This window comes from Cheilinus undulatus, linkage group 22, assembly GCF_018320785.1.
Source record: "Cheilinus undulatus linkage group 22, ASM1832078v1, whole genome shotgun sequence".
Classification (NCBI taxonomy): domain Eukaryota; kingdom Metazoa; phylum Chordata; class Actinopteri; order Labriformes; family Labridae; genus Cheilinus; species Cheilinus undulatus.
In genome coordinates, this window is record NC_054886.1 from 25,250,367 (window position 1) to 25,269,922 (window position 19,556).

General features: G+C 39.1%; 1 protein-coding gene across 1 annotated transcript; it reads left to right on the plus strand.

Annotated features, from left to right (window-relative positions):
- Window positions 1–722: 722 nt before the first annotated feature.
- On the plus strand, window positions 723–14,565 carry LOC121504670 (protein mono-ADP-ribosyltransferase PARP14-like). The gene is made up of 7 exons (XM_041779671.1): window positions 723–960; window positions 3,884–4,029; window positions 4,187–6,235; window positions 8,253–8,489; window positions 8,607–8,831; window positions 10,010–10,076; window positions 11,950–14,565. Exons 1-7 carry the CDS (start codon window positions 786–788, stop codon window positions 13,041–13,043), a joined length of 3,993 nt encoding a protein of 1,330 aa, XP_041635605.1. The 5' UTR covers window positions 723–785; the 3' UTR covers window positions 13,044–14,565.
- The last annotated feature ends 4,991 nt before the right edge of the window (window positions 14,566–19,556 follow it).

A 19,556-nucleotide genomic window follows, 5' to 3' on the forward strand; every position in this document is an offset into this window, starting at 1 on the left:
ACCCATTTTCCCCATCTTTTAATCTCTTTTACCACTTTCCCTACCAATTACAATTTTGCCTCTACACAACCCATTTCATTTATCACCATTTTTTTTCAACTTTCTTACCCCTTTTCACCACATTATCCAGCCATTTTTGCAATATCTGCCAGTCTTAATCCATTTTTTCATTTAAAAAACAATATTTTCACCTATAATTGCTGTCAAGTGACAAGTAATTCTCTGTAAAATGTTTCAATGTTAATCTTTTTGGGGTGGATTTAACAGCTGCAGACATTTAAAGCCAAAAGATAGCCTAAAAACTACAATTTCTTATTTTCCTGCTCACATTTTCTGAATTTAATGATCTCCTGGGGGCAAACAGGAAGCTTCAGGGGCCTGGTTTGACGATCAGTGCCTTAAAATAGGACTTAGGCGATTATGCTATATGTATATAAATGTATATTAATAGTTTTGGGACATTTAGCCACTGCAATAAATGTGGGACAGTCATTCTTGTATCGTGTGGATTCTTTCAGTTTTTTTAATCTCTCTCCCCGTGGAGTGGTTGAAACAGTGGTTGTGGTTGAAGTGGTTGAAGTCTTTTGAAGTATTTCCTTCTCCTGAGTAGTCTGTAACCCCCTTCGCCTCCACGCCCTCTAACTTAGATTTTCCTATCCTCTCTACTACCACTAGGGGGAGCCTCCGCTCCTTTATAATCAGACACGTGAAACATACAAACACTTCTTCTCAAACCAGACGCCGCTTACGTTCAGTAGCTGTTGGCTCTACAAATGAGCTGAACAATGGCTGATGTTTACAGATATCCCGTTTTCTTTGAGTGTGAGGACCTGCTCGACAAAGACAAGGAGAAAATAGAGCTTTATTTCCGAGTCCGCCGCAGATCAGGCGGAGGGGAGTGTCGACCCCTGAGGCGAGAGACCGCTTCAGTCTACAGCGTCGCCTTCAGATATAAGAAAGGTAGGCCATTAAACAGCCTAACTAACTTTAAACAGGGCTAAAACAATCCATAAAGTCATGTTGACTAGGTTTTATTGGCAGTTATCTTGCAGACCGTCGACGAGGGACTCTTAACGTAAACTTAAGGGGAACTAGAATAACTAAAACACAATTTAATTGATTTGTTTGCTCAGTAAACATCGTGTGGTCTTAAAATGCTTTAATATAACGGTGACGGTCAATGATATCAAAGGGAATGGTGAGAAAATATGCGAGCTCCGCAAGTTTCACTTTCCGGGGAAAACGAAACTCAAGTCACTGCTGCCAGAGGCCAGATACTGATAGGCTTTACCTTATGTAATTAAAATATGTCTAAAGGGTAAAAATACATCAGCTAACTTAATTCCCTTTGCTTTAGTAGCTTCTAGATTAAAAAAAAGCAAAATAAACCAGTTTAGTAGCCAATGAAAAGGCAGATTTTTGCGTTTGCAAACAAAGCAACACCACTCCTTAACAATACTTCCAGAACTGTGCTGCATTTATTTAACTTAAGAAAAGTATTAAATGATTTTGAACAGGTGCAAAACTGCTATGGTGACTGTTTGACGATAATGCTCATTAGAGGTCTGTGTAAATCATATTTTAATACACATGAGGTGCTACACTTACAGGCAATAAGACAGATACAACTAAACAGATAGGGGCAAGAAATACTAATAAAAGAAAGATAAAATAATGACAAATAAGAACAATAAGGTGCCATAACAGTAAAGGAAGCCAAGATAATTAAAATCAGTAGCATCAGTAATTGGCCAAAACATTCTCCATTTATGGAGTTTAATGCCTTAATGCCACTGGATGATTCACCATATTACACCAGTGACTATAAGAGGTTTTAAAGTATAAATATAAATATATTATTCATCTGCATTCTTAAGAGCTGCTCCATGGTCAGACTTTTTCATTTTGCATTATGGAAGCTTAAATGAGGCAAATGTTGAGTAATTTTAGCTGATGCAGAGATTTAAAAAGTACAACATTTACATCTGAAATTAGTCACATGACACTTGAAAAAAATAAGTGCTTCAGTGAAGTAACATCTCAAAAATTGGCCATTATTTCAGGTTTGCCTCAGGTTTGTAATGTAAAGAACCTATCCTAAGATAAAACCATTACAGATCTTATTGCCCCTTTTATGTGACCTTTGACATATATATCAAAGATGAAAACAACCACAGCTTTGAGGAGGAATTGATTAAAAATAACAGCTGCCAAAGCAATGCAAACCACTTTTAGCTGCTATCATTGATATTATTAGCCCCATTAAAGCTGCTGAGTGTCAGAGCACCCAGGTCCCCACTTTTGCCTGCTGCCCATGCTGTAATGAACCAGACCCCTTTGCTCAATGCTGCAGGGGTTGGCCCAAAGGTTGGTGTCTCCATGTTTCCTCTGTTGGCTGCATGTAGAGAGGCTCAGCCACCAGACGCTCACCATCTAGCTCCCCTGCAGAAGGGTGCCCAGGTGGTCAGTATATTTTCTGGTGGATCCATTTCCTGGTTGAAACCAGACTCAAAAATTGGGAGAAACTCTTGTTATTCTGTTTTTGACCAAAAATGGAAAAACAGAAAAACAAGCAATTTTTAAAAAAATATTTTTTCATTCTGGCCACAAAACAGAAAAACAAATAATATTTCAAAACGAAATAGGGGTCAAATTTTTTCAATTCTGTTATTTTTGTTTTCTTTATTTAATAAAATACTTAAGAAAAAGGAAATCATGACCGTTGGGTAAGGTTAACATTTCAAAATAAAAGCCTCTATGTCAAATGAGCCATCCATTGTGTTTTACAGTATGCTGATCGTATTATCCATCCATTCGTATATATGAAATTAGAATGTAAGATAATTAAAGGTAATTACATTACAGTCCATTAAATTGTCAGTACATATACAATTTACATTATTTATCATACACTGTATGTAGAGCATTTTGACTTATTATAATACTGTAAAATGCAATGAAAAGCTCTTATTTTGACATGGAGGCTTTTATTTTGACATGTTCATCTTTCCCCATGGTCACATGATTTCCTTTTCCTCAAGTATTTCATTATATGAAGAAAACAAAATAAATTTGAAAAAAAAAAAAACTAAATTTGACCCCTTTTTTAAAACATGTTATTTGTTTCTCTGTTTTTGCGACTTTGCGAATGAAAAAACGGCTTGTTTTTCCGTTTTTTTTTTTTTTTTTTTTTTACATTTTTGGTCAAAAACGCAACAACTGAAAAATGGCTTGTTATTCCCTTTTTCCATATTTGGTCAAAACAACAAAAAGAGTAATGAGAATTTTTCCTGATGTTTTCGTCTAGTTTGACACAGGAAATGGATCTGCCGAAAATACACTGACCCCTGGTTTCCCTCTTCCAGGCAAGGTGACTCGCCTCCCCAAGTGCCACTTCACACATGACCAATTTGCCTTGGGAGACCCTTCCAGAAAGAGCATAGCAGGGAGTCACATAAGCGTATGGCTGGCCTTGCCATATTTAAGCTTCATAGACAGCGTTGTTGCTGTAATGCTTTGTGAAAACACCTTTTGTTTTTGTCCAGTGGCAATAGTTGTGGGATAAAGAAGAGACATTAGAAAATAAATGATGACTGATCAGCTTTTGTGCTGAACCAAACACTGTTTGGACCAGTCATCATCGTCTGAGGTACTACCTATGGGTGGGGTTTAGTTGTACTTAAAGCAAAAGCTGCCTCCTGTGTGTTGATTAGCTTGGAGGTAACTCTAAAATACTAATCATTTAGATCCTGTTAGTTTTTTGTGAAATAGTTTTGTTTCTGTGTGCAAGGTAAAATGACATAAGCATGCAAAACAGTATGGTGATAAAGTAATTGCTCTTGCCTTAAGGTCTTAATAACTGCTGTCACTTCTTCTGCTGTAGATCAGCAGGCTGTCAAGCAGAGATCCAAGCATGTTGTGAAGCTTTCAGATCATCAAGTGGTGCTCACTGTCCAAAGCTGCCTTGAACCTTACACCTCTGCTGCTAAAGCTACAGCCCCGAGCCAGGATTCAGCAGCTCCAGTACAGGTAAGAACATTACTTATTTTATCAAGATATATAGTATTTTACAGACTTTTTACCAAATAAACCCCACTGTGCACAACAGATACTAATGAGGCTTTAAACTGTATCATCAACTGAGCAATCTGTTGATAGAAATCTCTGAAAATATCTCTGTTCACAGAGCCCACAGGCCAGTCCTGCCTCACTGCCTCCATCAAGAGGTGAAAACTATGAATTACAACTTGATGCTTACATCCTCCGTTACTTGAAGGAATGTCCCAAAGCTGGGAAAGAACTACAGGAAGAGCTCACCTCTGTTTCCTGCTCTGCCCGGCTTTACCCAGAGAAGGGAAGGGTGTTAGTCACAAGATTGGCTCAACCTGGTGCTGCAGATGGTGTTGGAGATTGGAAAGCTGAGGTAGACAAAGTCTTTGATGGCTACATGTGCCACTATGAGGCTGATACTCACAAAGTTAAAGCTCTGCTTCAGTCCTGCAGCTCCCTTCAGACCACAGGTGATGTAAAGGTGTACATAGAGGTTGGGATAGTTGTTGCTGTTGGGAGGCGTTTGCACCTGAGCGCCATCTTGATGGATTTAGAGGACAAGTCAAGTGTGAGTGAGAAGGAAACCAGCATTTGTCAGCTTGGTAAGGCCAAAGTGTGGCTCCTCTGGGAAGAGATTGTGCACCGTTTGGGACAAAATTTTCCAAAAGTGAAGGCCACTCAGGATGATGTTGGTCAAATAGTTTTGGAAGGTTCCTCAGAGGAAATTCTCAAGGCTAGAGATCTGATCTCAAATGTGGAGAAGTTGGTCTTGGAAAGAGTTTCTGGTGTAAGCCCACAACTTGTGGCCTTCCTGATGGAGGCCTATGAAGATCCTGGGGTGCTAGCTGAGTTTTTAGGTGTCAGAGATGAGGTGGAAATAGAGTTCAGAGACACAGAGCTATGCATCTTCACTATGTCTCACGATAAACTGGGTGACACAGAGAAACGACTTGCAGGAAAATTCAAGGAAACCAGTATAAATATTCCTAACTGCTCTGTTGTTCCATCCGAGCTTCAGGAAAAGCTTGTGTGCCAGACAGTAAGGATGAACCAAGAGCAATGTAGAGTTCAGGTGGTGTTTAGCTTGGACCAAACGGTGTGCTTACTTGGTCACACAAAAGAAGTTGAAGTGCTCAGTGAAACTGTTAAACAGTTTGTCTTGGACCAGTCTTGTGTGCAAAGTATAGTGTATTTGCCATATCCGGAGTTAGCACAGGAGTTACCAGAGCTACTACAGCAGCATTACTTGGACTATTCAGGGGTTACCATCCGCCCTTTGACATCCTCCTCTGAGCCTGTTGTTGTGCTGGAAGGTCCATCAGGGAAAGTAAGTGAGGTCAGGACCTGGTTGGATTTATTTTTGGACTCTCTCGATCAGGACAGGGTCACCACCAATGATGATGGGTCGGTTGGATATTTCCAAATCTCCTCTCAGAGATATGAACCCCCAAGTTTGGGAGCGAATCTGGCACCTGTAAGCTTGAGTGAAGCAAACACAACTATTGCATCTTACAGTCTTACAGGAGGGCTGAAGGTGCTTGTTTGTCTGGGAGACATCACCAAACAGGAAGCTGATGCTCTTGTGAATGCTGCAAATGAAAATTTAGACCATTGTGGTGGAGTCGCTGCTGCACTGAGCAGAGCAGGTGGTCCTGAAGTGCAGCGTGAGAGCAGTGCCTTAGTTAAGTCCTTTGGGAAAATACCCACAGGTGAAGTGGCAATCACCACTGGGGGGAACTTGAAATGCAAGGCCTTGGTGCATGCTGTAGGACCGTTAGGTGGAGGATCAGATGGAAAAGAAAGGGCGTTACTAGAGAAAGCTGTCCATTCTGCTTTGGACTTATCAGAAAGCAGGGGGTTCCAGTCTATAGCCATTCCTTGTATCAGCTCAGGGGCATTTGGTGTCCCTGTTAAAGTGTGCGCTCAGGCGATTGTAACTGCCGTTAAAGAGTTTGGTAGTCATGAAGAGCGAAGCCTGAGGAAAATCATCCTGATTGATAACAGAGAGGAAATAGTGAGGGCATTGCACGAAACATGTGAGAATCTTCTCCTAGGAGTGTCAACTGGGAAAATTGCATCAATTGAAAAAGGGTTCCTAGGGGAGGCTTCTGCCCCAGACGAAGCAAGAGATCCTGGAGATGGAGTACATGTGGAAATCATTCAGGGATGCATTGAGACACAACAGGTAAGAATTTCAGAGTCAAAAACAACACGAATAATTTGAGGGAATTAGAAACTAGGAATGTGTATATTCAGTTGATTTGATGGTTAAAAGTCATAATTCAGGCATGTCAGGACTAGAATTGCCAGTTATTGAATGATTAGTTATATTTCTGTATGTTGGCTCTTGATTCTGGTCAGATGCTCAAACGTAGCAGCATTTCCACCAGGTGATCTGGTATGATTGAGTACATGTTGGTATGGTTCAGTATGGTAAACCCCAAGGGTATACCCCCATGGCAAGGCTATCCCACACCTTCTCATTCCTTAAAGCACTGTCCAATTCTCTCTGTACATCCACGTGGTCCAGACACAACAGTTAGTGTTTGTATTTATTGCTGCTGTCACACAGAAAGTGACAGTTCTTTCAACCAATCAGCAAACTGCAGTGTGTCTACAGTGTGTGTGGTTCCACCATTCAGGCCTGGAAAGGAATGCTTGGCACCCCTATGAAAGGGTCCCAAAAAAGTAGGAGAGTATGGATTGGTGATCAGGGACCCTTTCCAAGTTTGGATAATAGAAATGCAAATAAATGTGTACCATGCTGTACCAAACTGAACCAGGCCCTTCGAGGAAACAACATAAATGAAACCCCCTTTCAGTAACAGGGGCTGTAGCCTTTAACTAGCTGTTGCTCTGTCTAATAGGCTTTTCTCTTTGCATTGATGATATTAGCCCCACTTAAGTTGCGCATCCACCTGGTGGTACAGTTTTTTTGAGTTTGCTTTGGTATGGTTTTGTATGGCATCATTAATTCAATTTTACATCTATCACTGATGAACTGGGCTGTTGTGTGCCTTAAGGCTCTGCTTTGTGGACATGAAATCAGGTCCATATAAATGTCAGGCAACTCAATTTGTGGCCACACATCAATGTCCACAGTCCAGGAAACAGTACAGATCTCTGTTGAGTTCAGATATCCCTAATTAACACTGATATTAGTCTCGTTTTCTGCCGCTGCCAACTGAGCAGGCAGCAGTGTTTTGTAATGTTTGACCACTCAGCTCTACTGAGTAGTCAAATTGAGTACTGAAAGTGAGATCAATGCAAACCCTCTGTGTGTGTGTAGCCCCAACCTTTTGGGACGGATTGGTTAGCTTGGCACCCCTAAGGTGGAGTGCGAAAAGTGGGTTGGTGTGGATCAGTTATCTGGGACCCTTTTTTGGGCCGTACCAAACTAAACAGGACCACTTGGTGGAAACGACCTATTACCAAACCATTCTGACATTATTGCCCCACAGATTTTTTAAATAAACAAAGCTTAATATGGATGGGTTTATTACCTTTAGACAGGTCTATTAGTATAAATTTAAAGTTAAACAAAGTAGGAAATCAGTTGCAGTGAAAAACAACTTTCCAATATTGATGGATTGACCAGATTCCGTGTCTGTCATGGAAAACCATTGTTCAAAGCTCCAATCTGTAACAGCTGTACCTGATCTGAGATTCCACTAGACTGCTTGAGGAGAAGGAGGTGGTAGCTAGAGGTTGGGTTTAGTTGTATACAAGTTCAAGCTTCTTTATAAGTACCAAAGAAGTAAATACAATGGCGATTGGTGTGGCAATTAGCAGTAGTATTGTGACAGTTTTTATCAGAACTGAATTTAAATTTCTTTATTACAAGAAGAGCCAAGAACTGCGCCGGAAGTTTTTCTTCAACTGTAGTGGCAAGTTCACTTCAGAGCTGTGCATGCGGACTACATTGTTACATTAGCCTTGCATATTACATATGCCTTGTTGCTCTGATTGGTCAGTTATGAATGAGACAGACAGAATGTTTGTCTAGTCACCCTCCAAGAGGTTTTTCATAAGTTCTGCCATTCCCAAACACCATGCTGACAGTTCCCCAGATAGATGTTAGACATTTCTCATGCAGTTGATATATGAACCAGTCCACCTGGCTGTTGGGTTAGCAGTGACACATCCCCGCAGAAGCCTAGAAAGATAACATCCCAACGTCTGTCATCCCTTCCTCTCTCCAGGTTGATGCTCTGGTGTCGGCAATGGTTGGCCATGATCCTCTCTCCACACGTATCGGTAACACTTTGTTCAACATGGCCGGACCTGAGTTGACAGCAACATTTAGGAAGCAAGCAGGAGAGGAAACAATGCCTGGTGACACAGTCCTGGTCGAGGACTTGTCTGAACTTCCATTTCATGCCGTGTTCTTCCTCAACCTCGCTCCCTGGGATAATGACAAGGAAGGAACTGCAGTTCAGGTAAAAATCTGGAGGTTTTCTCAGTCCTCTCTCATCTTTTGGTGTCAGTCAGAGCCCTTTTCAGGGTCCTTTTCCAGATTTCTCCCTAAAAAAGAAGCTAAATCTTGATCTTTCCAGGTTCTGAGAATGGGCATCAACCAAATCCTAACTTCCTGTGACGATAGAGGATTTGGTTCTGTTGCTCTCCCTGTCCTGGGCGCTGGGATTGCTCTGCATTTTCCTGAGAGCTTAGTGGCTAGGGTTCTACTGGAGCAGATTCGCACATTTGAACAAGAGCGAGGCAGCAGAACACCATTTGTTGTCCGGGTCGTCATCCACCCAAGTGAGGAAAAGACGGCTGAGGTAATTTTTAAAAATATGTACTTATGATACTAACTATAAAAGTCAAAAGGGTCCAAGTCTGATCTTTTTCTGAGATCTTAGTAAGAAGTATGATCAATTAAAGTACCATTAACCTGGCTTCATTACACAATTAAGCTTGCTTCCAACTTGGTAGGGGGGGAAAATCAATATAGCTTTGTATTGTGATATTTTGCATGACATTGCTGCATCTACTCATGTCTGCCATGTACATGTATTTATTAATAGGTCAATTGCAAGTATAAAATTTTTTATAATATATTGCAGTATATGTAATTGCAATGCTTAGAATATCGCCAAATGTTTGAAATTCTATTTCGGGAGGAGGTATCCTGGGTCCACTGGTGTTTCCCACCCCTTTAAAATGTGCAGAAAATCCTTTATACCATTAGGCATGAAGCCCAAAACACACCAGTGCCATCGGACGTGCATCAAAACAATTATTTTCTTTGAGCAAACCCACACCATGTGGATGTGGATGCACTTTAGGCCATTTCTTTAATACTTTTTGAAGCAGAGATTTTATGCACATAATGCAAACATTCACATTTTTTTAAGAATAAAAATTTCTGCTTTCCTAAATGTATATGTTTTTCTTATTTGAAATGCAAGTGATATGAGAGTGATTATCCTCTTCAATATAGCAGTTGATATCAAATTTGCAATAGTGCCAAAATAATCACAGTTATGTATTTGTTTTAACTCGTTTTCCCTAGTATATTATATCTAATAATGTGTTCATTATAATTTGGAATGATTTCTTGCTTATCTTTATTGGAAAAATATATAAGATGAAGAACATAAAAATAATCGTATATTATATCACAATCGCAATATTGGCGAAAAAAATAGCTATTATATTATTTTTGCAAATTGTTCAGCCCTACTCCTACATTCATATGCACTGACACCTCTAGCAAGAGATCTGACTAGGGAGTTGAGGATTGAGCCCATGTCCTTTCAGTTGAGTAGCCCTACCACTGATCCTCAGCCACCTGTAGCTGTAATGACTTTTTAAAAACTATCTCAATTCAATCTGGATATTCTAAAAAAAAGATTATACCTTATATTTAAGTGGCACTGTTTCTTGTTTTAGGCAAAATTAAGCAGAATAATCCTTGTTGTATTAAGTTGATCTTTATACTGCCATGTCTCTGCAGGTCTTCAAGTCAATCCAAGAAGATTTTCAGCCCAAAGACATTAAAAGCAAAGTTCGACAACGCAGAGGTGGGTGTACACTTCAGGTGGCATCAAAGTATTGGAATTCAGTTCATTAGCAACAATATTTATGTATGTATAACTTTTTTTTTTTTTTTTTATTTAACGTAGCATTAACTGAAGCCTGCATTGGAGAAGCATTTTCAAGTGTATCAATTCATGGTTAAAATGCAACAAAGGATTTATTTTGCAACAATAGTGGAAAATGCAAATACTGCATATGTTTTTTTGTTGCTTGAAGCTGTCATTACAGTGCCAGTGTTGCAGGATGCCTTTTTAAATGATAAATTCAATGTTTTATAGACTATCAGGACAAACCCAAATTCCAAACAAGTTGGGATGTGATGAAAGAAGTGAATAAAAACAAAACATTTGCAAATCCTTTTAACCCTATATTCAATTGAATGTAGCAAATAGGCAAGATACTAAACACTCAAACTGATAAACTTAAGTTATTTTCTGAATGCACCCATGGGATGCACAATATTGGATTTTTGCCTATATGTGACATGATTTCCGGGGAAGTAGATAGTTTGGTACTTTTTCTACATTTGGAGCTTCATTCAAAATGTTCAGGGTTCATAATGTGCTCACTTGTGTGTTTCACCTTAGGTGACCACCTTTACATTGCACTTTACATTTTTCTGATATTTGAGGCCACTATATAATTTATACTGCAGATATGTACAGCTCATATATCAGCTGTAAATATCAGCAGAAATTTTCTGTAACTGTTGATATAGACATTTCACTATTTTAAACTAATATCTGATGAGATCATGCTGATAAAATACTGCATCTCTAATAAAAACACTCTATTTTTGATTTTTGTAACATGTTCCAAAAAAGTTGGAACAGCAGCAAGAAAAGACTGGGGGAAGTTGTGGAATGCTCAAAACTTACCTTGGACATTCTACTGGTAAGAACGTTAATTGGTAAGAGGCGATGGTACCATGATTGCATGCTGAAGAGGTACTCCTCAAAGATTTAGTTATTCTCTGTTTTGTGAGACGGCATGGGTAAATAGTCCAACAGTCTAGGAACAATGTTACTAAATTTGGTATTGCAAGGAGTTTTGAGAGTTCAAAGTTAAGCCACAATCAGAAACATCCAGAAGCACAGCCAGCTTCTGTGGGCCTGAGCTCATCTGAGATGGACTGAACTAAAGTGGAAAAGTGTGCTTTGGTCTGATGGTTCCACGCTTCAAACTGTTTTTGGAAATAAAGACCATTGAGTTCTCTGAAGGAAAGAGAAAAAGGATTATCTGGATTGTTAATTTCAAGAACCAGTATCTGAGATGGTGTGGGGGTATAGTAGTGTCCATGACATGGGTAACTTGAACAGCTGTGAAGGCTGCATTAACACTGAGAGGTACTTGCAGCATCTTTTTCAGGGACATCCCTTTTTAAAATCACAAGACAATGCCACACCACATTCTGCACAACAGCATGGCTTCATATTAGAAAAGTGAGGGTACTAGACAATGTAATCTAGACTCCTGTCCCATCTTTTTTGGAATATATTTCAGGCATCAAATTCAGAATGTTTATGTTTTCTCATAAAAGCAAATTTTATTAGTTTAAACCTTAAACATGTAGTTTCTGCACTATTTATTCAACTGAATAAAGGCTATACAGGATTTGCAAATCACTGTTTTCATTTCTTTTTTATCCTTTTATAAAATGTCCCAACTTTTGTGGAACGTAAGTTTGACTAATGCTTTGTACGAGCTGATGAAATATCGGTGATGTTGGCACCTCTGTTTAGCAAAGGTAGTGTTATCATTTAAATTATTGTCAGATAAGAGGACCTAATGTTTAATTTGTGCAGAAGTTAATGTGAGACAAACATACTAAAAATAAATGTATATATTCTGTTACAGTGTCTGGTACAAAGAGAATCGTGCTGCTGGGAAAAACAGGATCTGGAAAGAGCAACCTCGGGAACACCATATTTGGAGAGAAGTTGTTCACCACCAACCATACCCCCAACTCTGGAACACGACGGTGCCAAGCAGAAACCAGATCTGTCAATGGCAGAAGCATCACGCTTATCGACACTCCTGGTTTCTTCGATGCAGAAAGGTCTGAGGAGGAGATAAAGCCTGAGATAGTGAGCTGCATCACAGAGTGTGCTCCTGGGCATCATGCTTTTCTCATTGTTCTCAAAGTGGAGAAGTTCACTGAGCACGAGCAGGCTGTCATCGCTAAAATATGCCAGTATTTCTCTGAAGATGCTCTTAAATATGCTGTCATTGTCTTCACACATGGCGATCAGCTCCCTAAAGGGGTGAAAATCAAGGAGTTTGTCAGTCAGAATAAAGATCTGAGTGATCTCGTGAAGAAGTGCAGTGGAAGATGCCACGTCATTGATAATAAATACTGGAAGAACAAAGTGCAGAATAACTACAGGAGCAACCAGCTCCATGTGGAGGAGCTGCTCAAGACAATAGATGCAATGGTGATGGAAAACAATGGAGACTTTTATGACAATGAGATGTTTCAAGAGGTAGAGAAAGAAATTCAGAAAGAGGAAGAGCATATCAAACAGTCTCAGGGTGACATGCCAGTGGAAGAGATCAGAAAAGCAGCAAAAAGCATCTTTTCTGAGAAGTTTATGATCCAGCTGGCTGGCACTGCAACAGGAGTGTTGATCGGGGCTTTTTTTGGTGTGGCAGCAATGGTCGGACTAGTCATCACAGCTGTGCAAAACTCTAGAACCGTACTGAATGTCATGAAAAAAATGCCAGCAGTCGGAGGTACAGCTGCCACAGCAGTAGCAGGGATGGAGGCGGCAAGTCTGACAACTGTAGGGGTGGTGGCTGGTGTGACTGCAGTGGGCTTGACTGGAGCAGGCGCAGCAATCGGTGGGGTTATTGGGCGTGATGCAGCCGAGGGAGCCAAAACACCAAAGGAGGCAATGACCAGAGCAGTCAATGCAGTTCTTGAGAAAGGAAAGGCTGTCTTGAAGCATTAATGGCTGGCATCTTGGCTGATTTTAATCCAGAGCCATCTGTTTTAAGCTCTGTTGCCACTGGTGTTTATGTAACGGAAAGCACTGTACTGGATATAAATGGACACAGCAAAAGTAAATCAGCAACATGCAAGTGGCCGGCTCTGATTATATGAAAGCGTGGAGAACATGTAAGTGACATTGAGAAACAAAATGCCATGGCTAAGGAGTGTATCAACTTCAGAAAGCACTGCACTGGATACAAATGGACACAGAAAAGTAAATCAACTACACGTAAGTTGCCCACTTCGATATAGCAGTCACAGTAGTGCTAGTGTAAGTGAAGCGCTATACCGGATATAAATGTACACAGCAAAGTAAATCAACTACACATAAGAAGAGACAAAAAGACGACAAATGCAGTGTCCAGCAAAATAACATGAAACATCTGCTACAATTACTTCTGCCCACAATCAGCCTCTTACTTGTGATTATGGTATGTGATTAGCTACTTTAATTATTATAGTTAAGGGTCTTGGGGGCTCGGGTGTCCCGTCAATTAACTTTATTTCTGATACTATAAATTTTTATGCACAAATTTGACTTGAAATTGCTTTTAATTTTGTAAAGGGGAACACATTCAATATGAATAATACTGATCAAATATATTGTGCTAAAACTTCATATTGTCGAAATAAAGTACCTTTTAACATCACTGTCAAGGTCTGAACCAAATGCTAAACAAAAGAACGTCCTGTCGAGTAAAAAGCAGCTTCATTACCTGCACAATAACGCATGTTTACTTAAAGGGTACGTTTTAAACCGCATTACCTTCAAAACTAAGTTGTGTTGAATTTTTCTGATTATTTTTTGCTGTGTTTACTGTACATACAACTCAACCAGACTTCACACAGAATTTTTTTGGAGGAAGCTGGCAGGGAACAGGGAAAAATGTGTCCATTTTCATTCACACATGTCACACACCACACCCAAAATGTTTTTTGAGAGCTCTTCAGGAGTTTCGTACATGTGTGAAAAGGCTATTTTATATGTATTTTTATTACTTGGTGCAGGGCAGGTAGCTTACAGTTTTTCTCTATTAAAACTACATGATGAGGCAGGAAAACTTTTAAACTTCAAGAGGCTAAAATCATTGAGCTGATGATATTTGCAATCTGGTGATAAGGCTGCACATGTTTGACACTATGATTAAGGTTTACATAATTTATGGTGACTTGATGCACTTTATGAAAGAGAAAAGTACAGCTTTAGGGGAGAGAAACAATGGAAGAACAAAGAAAAGGCATGCATTACAATAATGAAGGTGGAGGGAAATCTCAAAATATAATGAACTGTTAAAATATGTGAGTGAAATATGTAAGATCATTGGGAATAGTCCATCTTTTTATATTGATATAGCACAAAACATGTCTTCTTGATAATTAATGAAGGTGATTTCGTAATCTATGTGGTTGTTTGTGAACTCTGTAGCCTCATTGTTGGCTTTTGTATATTTATTTGAATCTGATTTCAACAATAAAATCATTGGCTGAACACTAATTTTCTGAATTCTCTCTTCTGTTTTATATGAGGCTGTGGGTTATGTATTTTACCAATGAAGTAACAAACTTTAAACAGCAGGGGGCTCCCTAAAACAAACTTTCCACTTGCTGAGGAAGACTGCTGGTAAATGTTCAAACTGCATTTGAGTTAATGAGGTATAAAATAAGATTTAATGAAATACTTGGCCAAGTTAGAATACCTTGATGATGTTTAAGAAAGTACTGTAATAAACCAAAATGGGCTTGCACAACCCCAATTCCACACAAGTTGGGGCACTGTTTAAAATTTAAATAAAGAATGCTATGATTTGCAAATCTTATAAACCCATGTTTTATTAACAAAAGGACATAAACATGATATTAGAAGTTAAAAGTGAGACATTTTACCTTTTCATGAAATATATCAGCTCATATTGAATTAAATGGCAGCAACAATCTCAGAAAAGTAGGGACATTGCAACAAAATGCTGGAGAAGTAAGTTGTACTAATGAGCATTAGCTGAAGGAGCATTTTGCAACTAATGAGTTAATTTGCAAAAGGTCAGTATCATGACTGGGTATTAAAGGATCATATTAGATTGACAGAGTCTCAGAAGTAAAGATGGACAGAGGTTCACCAATCTGAAAAACTTTCTAAAAAATGTGCAACAATTTTACAAAATGTTCCTCAATGTAAAACTGTGAAAACTTTGAATAGCCCACCATCTACAGTACACAATATCAATAGGTTTAGAGAATCTGGAGAAATCTTTGTGTATAAGGGACAAGGCTGAAGGTCAATATTGGATGCTTGTGATCTTCGGGGCCTCAGCACTGCACTAAAAACAGGCATCATTCTGTACACTTCCAGGAATCATGGTCTGTCAACACAGTTTGCTGGGCTATCCACAAATGAAAGACAATGCTGTCAAAGAAGAAGCCATATGTGAACATGTTTCAGAAACACCCCTGTCTTCTCTGGGCCAAAGCTCATTTAAAGTGGACTGAGGGAAAATGGAAAACTGTTCTGTGGTCACATATATCAAAATTTGAAATTCTTTTTGGAAACCACACATACCATGTCCTGCAGACTAAAGAGGACAGAGAGCATCGAGCTTGTTATCAGTGCACAGTTCATAAAGGGATGGTATGGGGTTGAATTAGTGCCCATGGCGTTGGCAGCTCACGCAACTGTGAAAACACTATCGATGCTAAAAAGTAGGTTGAGGTTTTAGAGCAGCACATGCTCCCATCCAGATGATGTCTCTTTCAGAGAAGGTCTTGATTATTTCAGAAAGACAATGCTAAACGATCCATCCAACACATCCATCACAACAGCATGGCTTCACAATAGAAGACTCCTACAGTCCAGACCTTATCAGTAGAAAACAATTTGGTGAATCATAAAACGAAAAACCCAGCAAAGTAGACCCAGGACAGTTGAGCAGCTAGAATCCTTCAACAGACAAGAATGGGACAACATTCCTCTACCAAAACTCCAGCAACCGTTCTCCTCACTTCCTAAACATTTACAGACTGTCGTCAAAGAAGTGGGGATGCTACATAATGGGGCCCTGCCCCTACTTTTTTGAGATGTCAAGCATATTTGTGTCTGAATCTTTGGTCTACTGTATAATGGATTGTTTGCTGTAGTTTAATGCAGATATCTATTACAGAGTGGCATAAATCGGTATAACAACACTGTTGACAGGAGCTTAGGTGTCATCAGCATGGAAAAAGGTTGATCTACCTTTGGCCCAGTCCGAGGTCCTGAGTACTATTGATCTGGTTTTCATTAAGGATATCTCTGTACCTGCTCCGTTCAGCTTCCCCTCAACCGTGACCAGTCTCCCAGTACCTGCTGCTGAAAAACACCCCCACAGCATGATGCTGCCATCACCATGCTTTACTGTTGGGATGGTACCAGGCAGGTGATGATTGGCGTCTGGTTTCCTCCAGACTGGACATTTAGAACTGAGGCCAAACAGTTCAACCTTGTTTCTCACAGTCCTTCAGGTGGTTCTTTGCAAATTCCAAGCAGGCTTTCATGTGTTTTGCACTTAAGAGAGGCTTCCGTCAAGCCACTCTGCCAGATCAGTGGAGGACTGCAGTGATGGTTGTCCTTTCCGGGACTTTGAAACCAGTCTGCTGAAGTCTGATCTCTTTACCAAGCTCTACAGGTCCAGGGGTCAGTTAAAATGTACCATAAGAATACATTTAAATTGGGAAAAGTAATTTAAACATGCATGTATATGAATTTAGTAGAACTGTTCACTGAAACAGTTATTATTCTAGTAGAATGAGGATGCTCAGAAGCTTGCTGACTGTTGCTACAATTAGAAATCTGTACCTTACTTTAGGTGGAATAGCCCTTTAAGCCGACACTCCACAGATGGAATTCCTCTCTCGACATGTGAAGATGTTGACACACTGCCAGGGCAGAGGCAGGCCAGGTAATGTGGACACACCTTTCCCTCATACTACAGTGCATGTTACAGCAGGCATGACAGATCAATCAATGGGACGACAGGGAGAAGGAGAGGTGTTGGGGGGGAAGCTGAGAGAGAAAGGAGGGTAGAAAAGAAGAAAGCATGAGCTTTTAGACACATTTGGACTTCTTTTATAGCTCCTGGTTACTACTTTACTCCTTCAGGATTTACTGTCAATATCTAGGTGAGTGTTGCTTTTCCTGTCTCTCTTTGATGTGTGGGTGTGATGGTGCCAGTAACAACACCAGGGTGACATCTGCCAACAAATCACTGGAAACACCAATTAATGCTACTGTTGGAGCAGAAACTATGACTTTTGTTAAACTTCAGCTCCTTTTATTAATTTTTATCTGTATACTTATAGGCTTTACAAATATTTTAGGTGATTTTTTTAACATAATAATCTGGTTAATGAGGCTGCAGTGATTTATTTTAATACCTACAATGATTTGTGCAGCCTACACTTTGTCGTTTACTTTTTGTACGTATAGGTTTTCATTCTCAGCAGCTTAGGTGTGTTTTAAAAGGTATGTGCATGAGTCACACAGTCCACACAACACACCTTTTAAGCTAGTTTGCTTTATTAGTCCTAGCTGAGGTCACTTTTTACAGTGAGCTCTGTTTGCACTAATAAAAGCAAAAAAAGAGGGAAGAAAGTAACCTTTGAGCTCTGTGTAAGAGTGACTGAACAGTTTTTACTGACACAAATTATGAGAACAAAATAACAGCCAATGAAAAGATGAATAGTGACAATGACAACAGCTGAGCTGTTGTTTTATTAAAGGGCCATTGCACAATGTGGCAGTTTATCCAGACACTGCTGCTGTCAGTGTGGTTTGACTGGCTTTCTGTAAACACGTTTGCGGTGTTGTTTGAAACCTCCCCCTTAAAACCTCATTAGTAAGCCTTACTTTAAAAAAAATCACACAAACCTGTCCCATTAAAACAGCCATGTTAAAATAACTTTTTGAGCCCAGTAATGTAAACTAGATATTTTGTGACACATTCACAAAAACTATTTTAAAACTTTGGATACTTTGTAATAAACAGTTGATAAATTATGTGAGATGCACCACAGACTAAGTGAAGAGTACAAGTAATACCTATTTTATATTTAACCTGAATAATAACCACTTCTATTAATGCAAAAAACAATTAATTTTATTCATTTATACCATGTACTACAATAAAGCATTTTCAAAATGTGTACCCATTTTCTTTTAACAGAATTACCCTTTATTTATAATGTTAACAGTGTGGATGGGCACACTCAACTAAACCATTTAGAGAGTAATATAAGACTTCATAGCTAAGCCATGATGTGCACAAATGTCAGGATACTAGAGAATAAAGTCTAAGGAGCTGAAACAGGAAAAAAATGATTAAATAATTGCAGAATAACAACAAAAAATGGCAAACATGGGTAAAGGTGGCAAAATTTGGGGAGAAATTACTGGTGAAGAGTGAAAAAATGGTTCTTAAGTGGCAAAACTTGACTTAAAGTGGCAAAAACAGAGAGTGTAATAGGTGAAAAGCAATTAAAAAGTGGCAAAGAAAGGGCTAAAATTGGCAAAAATGGGCAAATATACATCAAGTGGTGAGAAGTGGTTAATGAGTGGCAAAATTAGTAAAAGTGGCCTAAAAAGGTTAAAAGAGGCAAAATATTAGTTAAGCAGCAAATATGGGTTAGAAAGGAAAAAGTGTTGAAAATGTGCAGCAAAAAATGTGAAAGCAGTTAAAAGATGTTGAAAATGGGTTAAAAGTGGCAAAAATGGCTTGGAGTAGCAAAAGTGGGTGGTAAAATTGGTGAAAAGCAGTTAAAAAGGTGACAAAAATTGTCATGAGTGGCAAAAATTGGCAGATGTAAGTGGTGAAAAGTGATGAAAGAGTGGCAGAATTGATAAAGGTTGCTACAAAAGGTTTAAAGAGGCAAAATTTGAGTTAAGAAAAGGAAAAAAGTATCATAGGCAGTAGAAAAGGTGAAAAGTGGTTGAATAATGGCAAATATGGGTGGCAAGTGGCAAAAATGGACAGATATAAGTGGTGAAAAGTGGTTACAGAGTGGCAAAAATGGTAAAAGTAGCTTAAAAAAGCTTGAAAGTGGCAAAAAATGGATAAGCAGGAAATGTAGGTAAAGACAGGAGAAGTGTCCAAAATGTGCATAAAAAATGTGAAAGCAGTTTAAAGGTGACAAAAATGGATTACAAGTGGCAAATAATGAATTTAAAGTTGCTTAAATTGACAGCCACAGTGGTGAAGAGGGTTAGAAGTGGCAAAATTTGGCTTAGAGTGGCAAAAATTGGTGGTAAAATTGGTAAAAAGCAGTTAAAAAATGAAAATAATGGGTCAAAAGTGGCAGAAATTGGCAGATACAAGTGGGTGAAAGGTGGTTGAATAGTGGCAAAAATGTCAAAAGTAGGTAAAATAGGTTAAAAGGAGCAAATAAAAGGGACATGCAGCAAATATGGGTTGAGAAAGAACAAAAAGGACAAAAACAGATAGTAAAA